The sequence below is a fragment of the Megalops cyprinoides genome, chromosome 2 (genome assembly GCF_013368585.1).
Source record: "Megalops cyprinoides isolate fMegCyp1 chromosome 2, fMegCyp1.pri, whole genome shotgun sequence".
Taxonomy (NCBI): domain Eukaryota; kingdom Metazoa; phylum Chordata; class Actinopteri; order Elopiformes; family Megalopidae; genus Megalops; species Megalops cyprinoides.
This window is the reverse complement of record NC_050584.1, coordinates 7,838,960-7,854,872: the sequence shown is the minus strand read 5'-3', so window position 1 is coordinate 7,854,872 and position 15,913 is coordinate 7,838,960. Positions and strand designations below refer to the sequence as shown.

General features: G+C 42.1%; 2 protein-coding genes across 3 annotated transcripts in view; one reads left to right on the top strand and one right to left on the bottom strand.

The window, feature by feature from the left end:
• The window catches only part of LOC118772418 (chromodomain Y-like protein), a 42,624-nt gene extending 36,435 nt beyond the window's left edge, over positions 1-6,189 (top strand). The window contains exons 5-7 of one of the 2 annotated variants that reach the window (XM_036520722.1): positions 474-684; positions 4,871-4,978; positions 5,886-6,189. In XM_036520722.1, coding sequence (XP_036376615.1) covers positions 474-684; positions 4,871-4,978; positions 5,886-6,044 — 478 coding nt within the window. In that variant the 3' untranslated portion in view covers positions 6,045-6,189. Of the gene's footprint in view, positions 1-473; positions 685-4,870; positions 5,015-5,885 lie in introns of both variants that reach the window. The other variant, XM_036520721.1, reaches the window with a different exon arrangement.
• Positions 6,190-9,185: 2,996 nt separating this feature from the next.
• Positions 9,186-13,535, bottom strand: rpp40 (ribonuclease P/MRP 40 subunit). Its single transcript, XM_036520727.1, has 8 exons — positions 13,229-13,535; positions 12,631-12,775; positions 12,469-12,537; positions 12,194-12,289; positions 11,907-12,032; positions 10,905-11,103; positions 10,227-10,361; positions 9,186-9,697 (listed from the first exon to the last, which is right to left on the bottom strand). Exons 1-8 carry the CDS (start codon positions 13,343-13,345, stop codon positions 9,499-9,501), a joined length of 1,086 nt encoding a protein of 361 aa, XP_036376620.1. The 5' UTR covers positions 13,346-13,535; the 3' UTR covers positions 9,186-9,498.
• Between the last annotated feature and the right edge of the window lie 2,378 nt (positions 13,536-15,913).

Below are 15,913 nucleotides of genomic sequence, written 5' to 3'. Positions count from 1 at the left end.
GTTGCGTTTCGGAGCGGCTGGAAATCAGTGGAGACCTACGCTCTGAGTGTTTTTGTTGGCTCCGGCTCTTCGGCCTCTTTTTGTTCCTGCAAGCGCATTGTACTTTGCTCTTAAGCATTGAAAGCTGGCACAGATCTGCATTGTTGTTGCGCTGAGCGACTGTGGAGGAGCCCGTTCTCTGTGGTCTGCTTTAAAGTGGTTTTGTGTGCTCGTGACGTGGAGAAAAGGATGTCGAAACTGAGCCGGCCAAAGTGGGTGAAAAGAGATTTCACAGACAAACAACAGAAAAGTCCTCCTCAGAAGTGCCACTGATAGCATTATAGTATTGTCTACAATGCAGTATTAATTGTTTTGGCCTGTGCAGAATACACTGTTGCTATCATATTCATTGTGTTAGGTCTCGAGGTAGTTGTATTTGTTTTAGAGCCTATGATGGCAGGCACAGTGGTGATGTCTCGCCGTGTCGCCCTCAGGACGTTCGTGAACACCTTCATCCAGTTCAAGAAGCCCATTATTGTGGCGGTCAACGGGCCTGCGGTGGGACTGGGGGCCTCCATCTTGCCGCTGTGCGATGTGGTCTGGGCTAACGAGAAGGCCTGGTTCCAGACGCCTTACACCACCTTCGGCCAGACGCCAGACGCCTGCTCCTCCCTCACCTTCCCGCGCATCATGGGGGTGGCCTCCGTGAGTTCCCCCCCCTCCACCGCAATCACCACAACCACAAAAAAAAAAAACACATCACCCTTCTCACATTTAATATTTCCCTTTCATCGTTTGCCAGGATGCTGTTATCCAGAGCAGCGTACAAAGAACAAAGTTGCGTGAAAGGTGGTGCGTACTGTACAAGACGCAGCCGACCAAATTCAAAAACGCAACGGCCCCCACAGAGCGCTGTGGTACCTTGTAAATACGTGTTTCAGTGAAAGTGCTGGACAAAAGTGCGATAGAACACACCTTACGAAGACAGTGAACAAATAAGAGGAAGGAGGCTTACGCTCTGGTAGGGTAGCTGAGATGAGGTCTGATGAGGTGGGTCCTCAGCCTTCGAGTGAAACTGGCCAGGGACTCCGTGGCGCTGACTGCAGTGAGAAGCTTGCTCTGGCGCATAAGGGCCAGAAGAGAGGCCGCAACCAGGACACAAAACTGGGGAAGGGGAGGGACAAGTGTTAGAAATTTGTAGAGTGGAGTGACCTGACCTGTGTGGAAGGTTTAATGATCGATTGAAGATCCCTACCCAAGCATGACTGACCTTCCCCTTATTTGTGCTGTCCTATTCTAGGGTATGCTGTATTGTTGTATTGCGTCTTTATTTATTAAAGCATGTATGTACTGGTTATGTCAGCACTATGCAAGCGGCTGATGCACGTCCACACGCAGTTCCTTGTGCCCTACATGTGCCTTCTACAGCTGCCTCTTTCGCCTTCTCTCTCCCAGTCAATTCTTTTTGCCTTGTATATCTCGGGCCTGTCGCACTCTCCTTTGTCATCTCCCACCCACTGTGTTCCTTTCCCATCTGTCTAATTTCTGCTCCTCTCTTCCATAACCCTCCTGCTTTGCTCACTCTTTCACTTTGTCCTTGTGTGACTCTCTCCTGCTGCCCATGAAGCAGCTCTTGAATTTGTGCTTTAGCTGACTGCCCTGCTGATGGCTCTTCTCAGTTCTCAAGGAGTAATTGCATCTATCTATTTCTGAACTCTGCATTATTGCCATATACGTTTTTATGTCATTCTGGTTGCTTGGCACTACATTTGATGACTAACACCATGAAAGTGCTCCTTATTAGCTTCCCTGCCATACTAACAAAAGTAAAATGGCTGTTATTTAAAGAAAATGGCCAAAACATACCTTGAAAATATAAATACACTGTGAATGTATTTTGTCATGATGCAGAAATTGTGATCCTGGCTTGCTTGAATCAAGCCAACAGAATTACAATGAATACAGTGAATTGAAAACTGAATTAAAATGAATACAGTTTGAGGTTGAAACACAAAACATAAGGCAAAAAATACCTAGGAAACGGCAAAACTGAAGTTAAAAAATAGCAATGTGTTAGAAGAAAACCATGTATCACTAATTGGAAAGATGCAAGAGCCAGATGAATTGAAAGCCTTAAATGAAATAAGGGGAAATAAAGAACATTACATTACATTACATCATTTAGCAGACGCTCTTACACAGAGCGACTTCCAAATAAGTGCATCAGTATGCTGAGTAGTTAGTAGAGAAGTGTTGCAAGAGGTCAGTAAGATACTGAGTTAAGTGCTAAACTAGTGTAGAGTGCTTTTTTATAGAAAATAGGGATGGAGATAGAGAGGAAGGTAGACTAGAGATACAGCTTGAAAAGATGAGTTCTCAGCTTTCTCTTGAACGTTCCCAGTGAATCTGTTGTCCGAATCTCGGTAGGAAGCTCATTCCACCAGTGTGGAGCCAGAACTGAAAAGAGGCAGGTCTGAGAGATGCTGCCCTTGAATTTCAGGACACAGAGGCAACCCGAGGTAGCAGAGTGCAGCACTCTTACTTACACTTGAAGTATTCTTCAAGTGATGATGAAATGTAACATGAAACTAAAAAGCACTACATTGTTTTTGGTGTTCCATCCCTGGAAGGCTAGGGAATGAGGGGTTATAGAGAACTTGGAACACCAATAGAATCAGTGAAGAAATCTTCGCAGTGGAGTTACATGAGAAGTGAGAATGAAGTCAGGTCAAACAGCAGAATCCTGTATTGGTTTGAGAGACAAGCTCATAAGGAAGGAGGGAATGTTGTAACTGGATTATTGAAAGGGCTAATGCCACAGCAAAAGGTAATACAAAGACAGTGTCTTTACAATTTCAGTTTGTGAAAAATGGTGAACATATAAACCTTCCCTACACCAGGTCATCCACCTGTCCACCTCCTCCATGAATCAGCCATTACATACATTCCCCAAAACTATGCCAAGAACTTGTCATTCAATTTTGGGCACACCCAGGGCTAGACCAGTGGATTTTGTACAGTGCATAGGTTATGTACTGTTAAGAACATCACTTTATCATGTAAGTGGGACTATAGTGGTATATTACAGTTTTTTTGGTCAAAGCAAATGTGTCCATGTAGACAAGTAGTTATTGAACTCACTGCTATGCAGTTATTCATTTACTTAGCAGCATCACTGTCTCTTTGAAGGCTGGTTCTCAACAGCTCTTTTTAACCCTGTCACTTTGTGTGTGTGAGAGGGTTCCTCTGCGCTTGGTCAAGGTCCACCTCAGTAACTGCTTTCTTCACCCACGCAGGCAGCACTGTTATTGCTTATTACAGGAAACGGGAAGTGAGAGGAAGTGAAATAATGTGAGCGCTGTGGTTAAAGGTAGGTGGGCTTAGGGATGTTAACCAGAGTAGATTTGCGCAATATGGCTGCCAAAAAAAAAAAAAAAAAAAAAAAAAAGCATTTGAACACAAGGTGCGAGCATCTGGCGAACCAACGGACCATCAGCTCTGTCTAATTTGGGTCTACAGTCATGGAATCGAGAGTCATTAATACACGTGTCAGGCCATTACTGGTGTGGTAAAACAAGAAGAAGCGAAATGGGAACAAAATGTGATGTCTTCACACCTATCAAAATAAAGAAAATATTTCGGAATGGCTACATAAAAATGATCACGTCAGAAAATCTATTGGATATCCCCCTCACATACTCAATAAAGAACACCTTCTGGTCTGTGTACCGAACCAGATGATTTACTTTCAAATATTAGATTTGGCATGGATGTCAGCCATCTTTGAAAACAGCAGTTAGCCTGTCAATCTTAAAAAACATGTTGTGCTAAAAAAATGTAAAAAATGACTTAGCCATGCATGTTTTAAAAGCACAACTGTTGTGTTACTGTAAATGTGTAACTATGGGGTCTGCGAAGTAGCCTGGATGTCAGGTTTTCAGATATATTCGCAGTTTGACTCACAGCCGACTATTTTTAAACAGACCTTAGAGCAAGCGTAGGCGTGTCTCCGCTGCTATTTAGGCATCTCCTCCCTTCACATGTGGGAACGGATTCAGGTTAAATTTGGATGCGCTCTTTCATTTGAACGATTAAAAAAGGTGTTTCTGTGGCGGAATGGAAACTATTTTTGGGACAATGAACAAAATAATAGTAGCACTGGGTCAGAGTTGTTCTTGCAGCTCTAGATGGCAGTACTACACTAAAAGATTAGAGCAAAGCCACTGCCTAGTATAGGTAGGTCCTTCAGCACTTCATATCACTTCATATATATGATTTAAAATGGCCTCAAGGCTTCAGGGTCTTAGCTTCTGTTGCAAGACTTTTGCGTGCAGTGTTGTCAAATGGGGGGTTTGCCCTCTGAACACATGCATATTATTATATATGCATATAGTATAGCATAGTTTATAGTAGTATATAGTATATAGTACATTATAGTAGTATAATAGTATAATTGTTTATTGTAAATGACCCTTTCCCCACTAGTTTACATTACATTACATTATTGGCGTTTAGCAGACACTCTTATCCAGAGTGACTTACATCAGTTACAGGTTTTATTTTTTATTTTTTATAAACAGTGTTACCCATTTATACAGCTGGATATTTACTGAGGCAATTGTGGGTTAAGTACCTTGCGCAAGGGTACAGTAGCAGTGCCCCAGTGAGGAATTGAACCCGCAATCTTTTGGTTACAAGTCCTGCTCCCCAACCACTATGCTACATGCCACCCCCCGTTGACCCTGCAGATCGTCTGTATGTGTTAGTCCCTGACTAGCTCCTCCTTTGACTGGGACCAGCACCGTTGGATAATCAGTGGTAATGTACGATTGCATGTCACAGTGACTCTGTGCTGCGCTGACAGCCTCTTCCCCCTTGTCACCCCCTCCAGGCCAACGAGATGCTGCTAAGCGGCCGTAAGCTAACAGCCCAGGAGGCCTGCGCCAAGGGCCTGGTGTCCCAGGTGTTCTGGCCCGGGACCTTCACTCAGGAGGTGATGGTGCGCATTAGGGAGCTAGTCTCTTGTAATTCAGTTGTAAGTCATCCTTTTAATTTCTTTTGATTTCTTTTGTGGCATTCTCAACATGAAAAGGGAAAACAAAAACCAAGCTCCCTCCCTCCCCACTGCCCATCCTCGTTGGTCTTTTTTTCTCTCGCGTTTCTCACACCTCATGCACACATCACGGACATCCGATCCACAGCTCGGCGCTGCCTGCCTCCACACCTCCACACACCCCGGATTCCTCTGTAGCACGGCAGTTTACTCTTTCATGCATTTTCCTGTCAGTGAAATAGCAGTTTGGAAACGGCTGTACTATAAATGAATATGAGAAACTGGTTGTATTTCTGTCTTATCTTATGCCCCCTCTTCTGGTCATTGAAATGACTGTGCATTAATGATTTTGTACTGCTAGTACTAAAGTAGAGCACTGCTGCTAGAACAGGCAGAGAGCAGTTCAGCCAATGTATGGATCAACAGTGCCGCAATTTTCAGTTATTTACCAGCGGAACCCAAACAACATTATGCTCTCCCAACATTGTCACAGCTAGCGGAATAATTCTGAACCTCCTGTGTCCCAGTGGCACCACAGGAAATCACGCAGGTTATAGAAAGTCACTGGCGATAAATGATCATGCAGTTGCATCACACTCCGTTCCCACCTCACCATTTCCCCTGGTCAGCATTCTGGAACACATAACTTTTTAAACAGTGGTATCATTTTTTTAGTCACCCTGGATGAATAAATGTCTGCCTTGCATGTAATTGTGAATAAAACAAGGGTCTGACCCGTAGTTAATGTTTAAAATGTTTTTTGCATTTTCATTCTCATTTATTAATTTCTACTCTCGATTTCTTCCATTAATTCTTCTTTCTGTGTTTTGCGTGGGGCCCTGGCTGCACGCAGGTGCTGCGGGAATCTAAAGCCTTGGTGTGCAGCGGCAGCAAGGTGGCGCTAGAGCAGGCCAACGAGCGGGAGTGCGAGGTCCTAAAGAGGGTGTGGGGGTCGCCCCAGGGCATGGACTCCATCCTCAAGTACCTGCAGAAGAAGATCGACGAGTTCTAATCTCTGCAAGCTCTGTCCTCTGGGCTAGCCAGCACAGTAACATATATACACACACACACACACACACACCGAGCTCAGAGGATGTTCCCTTTCCCAGGGACATTGAACCTCATGCAGGTGTATGCACAGCTGTATGAATATATATATATATATATATATGTGCATGCAAGTACGCGAGGACTTGTCTGACTGTAGATCCGTTCAGGGCTGTATGAGCCAATTGGAGACGAGGAGCAGATGTATCAGGCTGAAAGATGTGGCAGCTAGCTGGGGACTGCAGCGTGGAGTTCCAGCATCTCCAGAAGCGAGCGACATCCCCCCCCCCCCGCATTTCTGACCCAGAGCTCCACCTCTCCTCGCACGAGTCTGACTGACAAGTCTCGACCTGCCGCACTGGCACCGTTCAGCAGAAACGGGTGGGCTCAAGAGTACCACTGTGTGAAGGCGGCAAGGTTTCTTGAAGGAGGGGACGACAGGAAAAAAAAATTCTTATCCATAAAGGTTTAATGTGTATATATTTTCAGCTGAGATAGACAAGCCTTACTTGATGAAGCTCATATTGCAAAAGCCTGTTGACAAGTAATGTGAAAGAAAATTGCTTGTTACCCCCCATGATGAGGCTGTGGAGGAGGCCCAAGCTGCTGAAACAGAAGCCATAGCAGCAGAAGACTGAGCAAAAACCGAGCTCCACTCTTCAAAGCTGGCGCTTCCAGTCAATAAAGTTGACTTTATTTGCCGTGTCCTTTCGACAGCAGAAGCAGCTTCCACATGTTGAAGACACTCCTGACACCAGGACCAAGCACATCTCATCTGGCAGTATTAGAGATCAAGTCGTACACCTGGGTGGCTGTGCCTGGGATTTGCTTTCTTTTAAGTTTGGTTTTACGCTTTTTGGGCTAATCTATCCCAGCTCAGCACTGCTGTGTAAAACTAATGTACAAGAATGAAAGATTGTCACTTTTGTGTGTGTGTGTGTGTGCATGTGTGTTACTTTTTATGTTAACTATGTTATGCCAAATTTTTTTTATTGTTAATGAAAATGTGGTTTTGGTTAACTTTAAAATATTTTAATTTAAGTTGAAAGCGTCCAGATAGCAAGAAAAGTGGGAAATGGGAGACTACCCTCCTTTTTTATGCAAAGCATTTTTTTTGTCTGTACTGTTTAAACAAGGGTTTGAAGTGACTGTTTAGGCAAGGTCCAAATCGTTATATTGTCTACAGTCAGGGCTTCCTGAGTGCAGTGTCTGTTGGTTCTATTCCATGCTGGTTCTTATTTCGTTACGATCAAATCCTTAGCATTTTTCCACAGAAATATTTTATGAGAACTCTTTGATAAGTGCACCTTTCTCATACCTGGAATTTGGGAGAGCTGTGTCTAAGCAGCTAATCAATAGCTCAGAACCAGCTGACACAATGGTCCCCCAGTACCAGGATTAGAACACAACCCCTAGTCTCAAAGGTCATAACTGCAGTTTTAGTTTTTCTGTTACTGATGATACACACGTGTAATATTCCACATAATATTATAATGGTAAGCTCAGCAATGTAAGTCAGGCATGCTCTATTTAATATCTTTAAGATGTTTGGTCCTTACATAGGTACATTTTAGTGGCAGTTTGCCTAAACATGATTTATTTATATTGTTACAATTATAACTGCTTTGCTGGGAACGTCAAATATTGAGGAGGGTCAAATGCTGAAAGACGAAGGGTTATCTGAAGGGGAAAATGGAACAGGGCTTGCTGTATGAATTAACAGTGCTCTGAATCGGGTGAAATGCAATATGGGATATGGGACTAAACCGTCCAATAGAAATGAACAACAGGAAAAGTTAATGTATTACCCCTTACAATGTTTTGCACCAGGTTACACCAACTGAAGGTTTGTATTCTCTCCTATTTTCAACACAAACTGTACAGTGATCAGTGAACTTGGGCAGAGGAGTCACTGATGAACAGTTATTTTAAAACCTGTTTAAAATCAGTCAAGATCAAGATTCAAAATAAAGTTCAGCATTGATTTTTTGCGAACAACTGAAGTGTAACCGAACCGTGAATGTAAACTTAATGGGACAAGGCCCTCAGGTGTTCTGTGAAATCATGGCGTCACTTCCTAGCCTTGTCCATTCCAATGCAAGGTCACGATAACCATAAATATAATGAACATTTTTGTTGTCAAACTATTTAAACTTTAAATACTTTTAATATATAAGAAGGACAGCACTCCTGAGTGCACTAGTTTTCTTCTGGTTTAAAATCTTTTGATGGAGCGTAAAGGAAGAAAGACGAGTGTGACTGGCCACTCCACTTCAAGGGACGTATTCAGTAAGCTGAAGTGCCGGGAGGGAGGAAGCAGCTGCCTCTTCCACACTGCTTCCTGGCCCCTGCATCAAGTACAGCTTCACTGTAAACATTATGAAAGCTTTAATTCTACTAACTATGGACCCAGTGATAGGCTAAGATAATTGGAGATGCAGCCAAATAATGCTGGTTGCAGGCCTTGGGGGGGGCCAGTGCCTTGAGGTTTGGTACTGTACTGGAGGAGTGGGATCTCATGGAATTCATTAATGCAGGTATACCACCTGTTCTCCATCTCTTCACTCTCACTGGCATGCTATTTATATTAAAAAAAAAACCCAATTTGTATCTCAGCTGTTGTATTTTTCATGTTCTTGGACAAAGAGTATGACTATCAGAAAGTCATATTGAGCCTCTGTGTTGCTGAAGGTCTGTCAAAGGGGATGAGATGTTTGAAGAGCTTTTATCTGGGAAATTGACCTTATTTTTGTACAGAAAAAAATGTATTATGACTGACCCTTTAAGACCCCTGTCGCCTATATTGTTCCCAGTAGATGAACAGAGCTGTGTATAGATCTGCTTTTAGCCTGAACTCTTGGTACAGTATTTTTACATCTGTGGGACCTATTTTTGTTGTAGTTTATGAACTATATATATATTGTACAATCTGTAAAGTTTTTATAGATCAGTAAAATGTATTCAGCTGTGAAAAAAATGGTTATAATAAAATCGATTTGTACATTACCCTCCTCCTCTTAGTGTTAGCTGTTTGATCATAAAAACTAAGAAACACACTATCTACATCATTTGGTAAAAGAGGCACACTCCACACAGTGTCTGGGCAGGTGAAGAGAGAGGTACAATTATTTTTGGAAGACTGCACCACTCATGGAAAAAAAAAATCATTCACAATGGTCATTTTGGGACAACAAACAATGAACTGATTCCTGATGAACTGACAAATTAAAAACATGAACTGTTCCACATCTGAAACATGTCTGTCAATGAAAATGACAGCAACTTCCATTCCATCTTCAACATTCCAACTTTCTTTGAAGGTCAGATACGTGGTTGTCCACACTTACAGTAAAACTGCATTGGTCTCTCAATAGAGAAACGCGTGTAAATGAGATGAGAGTCTTTTGAAGGGATGTCTCTCAGGAAGGGCAACCATCATTAGTGCCAGTGCCCATGTGCAGCCAGTAGTCTTGATTCTTGAACACGACAAAACTGTAGAAGTTCTCCCCACCCTTGTGGTACCCGTGCTCAGTGGTACCCCAGGAGATGGGACTGTCCGCAAAGCCGTGCACCGTCACCGAAAGCCAGGATGTAAACCTGGGCTCGTCAAAGTACCGCCTGATCAGAAAACAAGCCAACGAGAGATGAAAAATGAAGGCAGTACAAACACTTCAGTAAAACATGTCTAAAGGTAATGCTGCGTTTTTGCACTTTGAACACAGCAAAAAGAGAGAAAAATGAGTTTTGACCATAATTTTCAACTCCTTGCTGGATCTTAACTTTACTAACCAGATATTTTCTTCCTGCGCTCTTTCCAAAACAATATCAGTAATTTTATATCCAATATATCATTTCAAATGTGGTTTTAAAATGGCTTTAAATAAGATATCCTATCAACAAGTTCTGTAAGGCCTGTTTGCTGTGGTCAAACAACATATTCCACCAAAGCACCAACACAGAAGTTCAGAGGCTTAAACATCCATAGCATTCTGGTATGCCCTCAGTCAAGTGTCCACTTGCAATGTCAACAGCAAATACAGAAATCCATCGAATTGATATTAAGTCAGATGCGTGCATGTCAGATGAGTGCCGACAAGGACAGACGTTACATTGCTGAGAACGGTTCCCCACTCCCTGCTGGCCTTACCGTAGCTCCTCCAGTAAAGAGTGGATGTCCTCAGGAAGCAGCAGCCCAGTGACGGTGCAGAGCAGTGCCTGGCTGATGGAGCTCTGGGGCTCTGGGCAGCAGTACGTGGACACAAAGTTGGATGCCTCATTGTCACTGTAAACATTCAAACCCACAAATAACGTCCGACGCTGGACACTGGACCTAACCCTGCAAAGGTCTGCCAAATGTACCTGACGACCACCATAACATGCAGTCACAACTAAATTAGGAAATCAACTGTAGCTATATACAGGGACTTAATTTAGTATAAGGTAGATAACCCTAACTATAAAACATAGCCACAATTATACAGGCTATATTAAAAACACCACATTATATATGATGACTGATGATAAATATTAATTCATATTTAAGGGGCTCCACATCAAGATTCATCTTACAATTCTAGAAATAAATATATGGGAAAAAATATTTTTAAATGTAATCACCATATAAATATAGAAAATATAACATTTCCCGTTATGTCGGAATTTCGAGCTACCTTTTATCTTAGCAATCACGTGTCAGTCCAACACTGAAACCACAAATGCGCAAACGAGAACGTGTATGTAGGCGACATACTGAGTAAATTCCAGTGATCGTGTTTTAGCTACAGGCAGGGGGACACATGAGAGATGGGGGACAGCTCATGCTCACCATTTCACACCCATAGTGACAGCCCCCAGCCACTCCAGGAACTGATGCGGCTCGCACAATTCTGCACCCCCGTGCAGAGCGGCAGGATCCAGAGACGGGCAGGGCAGGTCCTTCAGGGTCTGGATGCTGACGGAGGGCCTGAGCTCCTTATAGCTGTGCTGAGAGAGGAAGGACTGCAGTGTTCCCTCCTCATCTCCCGCTGTGCGGAACATGGGAAAGACACGAGTGATGAGTAGGCTGAAGGTCACTGAGGGCACCGTACCCTGATGCCGCTGTATGTAATTTCACAGTGGCGCTGCGCTGGCCTGAGAGACGTAATAAAACCAGGCCCGTTGATCTGTCATGACTGCTTCTCTTCTTCTGGCCCTGTACCTACATTGTAGAGTAATTGATGTTGATGTTTTAAGGCTCTGGGAAACACTTGTCACACTTGTAGTGGATCAATGTAAATGTGTGCCTTCCGCAGAACTGTCGGACCTCCAGTCACAATGAAGATTGGCTTTCTACAAGGAACCATGTTACAGTCTCACAAGGGATCACACTTTGGAGGATTTTTCCTCATTAAATAACGTAAGGACTGTTCAGATAGAATTCTGTAGAGTACTAAACCAAAAGGGGATCTGACTAAAAAAGCAATCAGCTATGCTGTAATTGCATTAATAAATAAGTTTTATTTGAAATGTATCTGTTTTCATAACTGTTCTGTCATGTTCCCTTCATATTGGTTACATCCCTGTATTACTTCACACCATTTTGCATGACACAGTTCTCTTTAATCTTTTCAACAATATTCTGCAGCAATTTTTCATTAACTGTAGGACATGACTTCTAAACAGATGATGACATCACAACGATGGGCACATGACTGACAGAGAAGTATTACAAACTGCTGACACTTGCTGCGTAAGTGTGTGAAAGTGGTGCCTGTTACACTCTCAACATCACTAGTAATTAAAATCCACAGCCTTTCAGTCACCTGACAAGTACTTAATCACAGCTTACCTGTACTGTGTCTGGCAAGCAGAAAGTCACTCCTGAGTGGCATCTTCTCTTTCAAGGCCCACATCGCCCGTTTGTACCGTTTTGTACCCAGGGCCACAGACTTACTGGTCACATCAATGGTTATCACTTAAAGGCAAAACATACAGAGTGATTCATTCTAAACGTTGGCTATACGTTCTCGGGTACATCACAATTCAAACACAAATGAAAAACATGCTGACGTGATGATCACACACAGCCAAATCAAACACAGTGACTGAAGGTAAAACTCTGCTCACACCACTCACCATATCTCATGGGTTGTCTGTGGTTGTACTGCGACACCTGCCCCTCAAGACCCAGCTCCTCATATGTGTCCTTATCCACAGACAGTATCAGCAGACCTGAAGCACAGAACAGACCAATGAACAAGTGCCACATACCAAAGTGGTCACAACATGGTATGGGAAATATAGCACTAAATCGATGAACAAATGGGCAGGTGAATGAACTAACGAACTAACGAATGAACGAACGAACGAATGAGAGGATCCAGACAAAGTCAATTCCTGCTCATTCTTACCGGTGGGGAGAAGGGCAATGGTGTTGTCTTGGTCGATTTTGGTCTTGTAGGAGAGTGCATAGATGGAGCCTGCAACCACACAGAAATGTCACTGCATAAAACCCAAACCAATGTGACCTGCAGGAGGTCTGGAACAGCTACTTCATGGAAAAATGCTCTTACCTTTGCTTGCTACTTTCTCCAGAAACTCCTCCTCCAGCAGTTTATACACTGGCAAATCCCTCACTAGATAATACTTTGTAAACCCGTTTACAACACTCTTCAGCCTGGATGGAATAACTCCACACTCGGGTATTAAAACGGACACCTGTGGATAACCATACAGGCAAGATATGAATGACCTGACAGAAGAGCATCGTCCACACATTACACGTTTTAACAAGAGCTAAGAGCATGCACGTTTCGGACAATGTGGCCTAAGACCAATTCCACTTCACAAAGCTACCTACATGACTTCATTCCAAAACCAAATTACGAAACTAACTGAACCGCTATTCTAGTCATAAAAGCAAGGAACTGGCTGCTGCCTAATCTGATATTATGGGACGTATGCAAACTGTCTGCTTAGCTATCTGAACAGAAAACAAAATGTACCTGTCAAGTTCAGGACAACATTTAGCCCTTTCCATGACTGCAAAATCTTGGCGAATACCGTCCTTCTGCGTGTTAGTATCAGTCAAACGAAACGTATTTCAAGACTACAGGATGCAATTACAGAAAAATATTTATGTCTCCGCTGAAAAATGTGCCGATTACTCACCTTGTAGTTAAAATAGTGTTTGGCCACGTGTATGTCATGCCGCGATTTTTCATTCATGAAACAGGATTTCTCGCACACCAATAAATTCCTCGGGCACTTCTCCAAATTCGTAAACATTGTCGATGGCTAGAGTTGGTCCTCTTAAGTAAACAGTGCATTAATGATTTCTTAATGTAATCCTCGGTTTGTAGCAAACGTTGGCTGCTTCCTATGTTTGTTTTCTCCCTCGGTTCCTCAGTCTCGCCTCGGCGCTGAACCAATCGCGGTCTTTGAATAGGGTAAACCCATCGACATCACTTCCCGTTCCCTTTCAGCGCGCTTCCTCTGATTCAGTTCAGTGTTGCCTTTATGGTAGGAGCATTGTTCAGGGACAAAAAAAAAAGAGTTTGGTTAAATGCTGGTGTCGTATTATAAAGACGTTGTAGTAGACACATGTAACAAAATCACTTCTTTGCCGGTTGTGCGTGTATGAACCATACAAATAATCTCAATTTACTTATTGAGATCATACAAATAATCTCAATAATCTCAATTTACTTAATGATAACATTACATATTCGTAAAACTATACCATTGTCAAGGGTAATGTTGTCCTTTCATTTTTTAAAAAATAATAAACGATGAAAGATAGTCTTTCTATCTCTACAGAACAACCTTTAAGCGGCTTTACATGGACAAATCCCTTTTACTCTGCTGATGATACAGAATACAAAATGAAATACAACCACTTCGTTAAAAATTAACTTTGAATAAACCTCCAAAACTTATAAAAGAAGCAAAAAGAACAAATAAATATTGCGCACGTACTTGTCAACTCCTGGCATCTGAGACCATTAATCTAGTAGTGACGCAACGTGAAACACACGGTGACGTGCAAAGAGAATTACGTAATTCTAAAAACCTCTACGAGCAGTTATAGTAAAGTTTACAGACTTTATTTTGTGAAGCTATTGTGAAAAAGTTTTCATTGATTATTACTTAAAAACCACTAAAAAGTAATAAGCAGTATATGCGTACGTAATGCAAATATTTTGCCCCTTGCAACAAGCTATACTGATGCACGTCTACTCTTTTAATTCTTATGTTCATTTCATATTACCTACTTTTGTGTTCCCGGTCAAAAATGATCGACCCTTACAACTTTTTATAAACCTCTTATTATGCATATTTTATAATTAGATGTTGCATTAGATCTTTTATCAACTGTATTTCTATTAACTATGACAGGTTTTGTATTTCTATTTGGAACCTTTGGCCAGTAGGCCTCATTGACCTGAGCTTATACAACACTTTTTTGAGTAAAAGTAGCACTATTTATGGATTGTCTTGACTATAGTAAATAACAGAGGAAACATGTTGTGCTATTTATCACAGATCATTTTGTTTTAATGTTTAACCAGGAAATTTGTTTTGAATCCCTTTCAAATTTTTTTTGAAAAGTGGCACAAACTAACATCTGTGGTGTTCCTGGTCAAACCTGACCGTTGTGACTTTATTAGTAAAGAAAGGACATAGGCATAACTCTATTTACACATTAACACTTTGCCATATTACAGAACATATAGAAAAAACAATAACAACATTGGTAAATATAACAGAAACATTAACAAGTTTCACCATCAATCAATCAAAAATCAACCATCACACGGTGGTTTTATGCGTGCTCGTGTAGAGTACATGATTGATAATAGGTGATGGTTTTTGCATGTTAGACACACAATGCTTGTTTTGACATCTCTCGGTGCACACGTGAGCTGCGAGGAAGGTTCTGTATATTATTGAAACACTGTTCTGATTGTTTGCGTGAATATCAAAATTCCCACATACTTTTTTGTGTGAAAGTTGTGGTTCCCGTGGGGGAAAGATTCTACTGGGGAAAGGTTCCAGAGTTGCCAGGGAAACACAAGAAGGGTGTGTGTATATGTGTACGTGCACGCACGCACACACATTTTGTGCATGTGTGTGCACGCACACATGCACATATGGGGTTAGGGAGTGGCAGCGTGTCCATCTCTTGTAGCCTCACCCATTAATTTCCATGTCATTTCAATGTCATTTTTGACCGGGGACACCACAGATGTACGGAGGTTAAATAAAACCCCAAAAATTTAATAAAAATGATCTAAATTTACTTTGCGGTTTCAGGTAACCGGAACACAACAGGAGGGTTAATACTAACCAGTTAGTCGTAATAAAACCATGAGAAAGTCTTTGTAGTTGGTTGTAGTGTGGCTCTTTATTTATACACAAACACAGTCTGGGTGTGACTTTGCTAACTACTCATGTAGGCTTCATTAAGTGGCTTATTTATCTTGTGAAGCACATCAGAAAATTTGAAATCAAATGGGAACAATCAGCCTGAAGGGAGTACTGTCTGAAGTGGCGTGAAACACTTCTTCATCAGAATAACGAGAGGAACAATACCATGTGGTATTTGCAACCTGTATACAGCAAATGATGTAACTGCTCTAGGTCACGAAACGCTGTTTTGAAACGCTGTGCTAATCTTACACCTGAGTATAACAAGAAACATTTGGTAATCACCCAACTGCACAATTTAAATTACACGGGCTGTTCAGCAAGAATTTCCCGATTGTCGTTTCTAGACTACGTTGCTGTGACGCACGACTAGAGTGGCTACGATTTTGGATCCTGTCGGGGGCAGTTTTGTGTTAGCTATAGTGG

Bases quoted from the DNA above. Each gene is read 5' to 3' on its own strand.
- rpp40 (XM_036520727.1), bottom strand. From the start codon at position 13,345: ATGTTTACGAATTTGGAGAAGTGCCCGAGGAATTTATTGGTGTGCGAG. The intron at 10,362-10,904 runs GTGAGCATGAGC...GAATGTTTACAG, and splicing joins GTCACTATGGGTGTGAAATG to TGACAATGAGGCATCCAACT. The intron at 9,698-10,226 runs GTAAGGCCAGCA...TTTTCTGATCAG, and splicing joins TCTTTACTGGAGGAGCTACG to GCGGTACTTTGACGAGCCCA.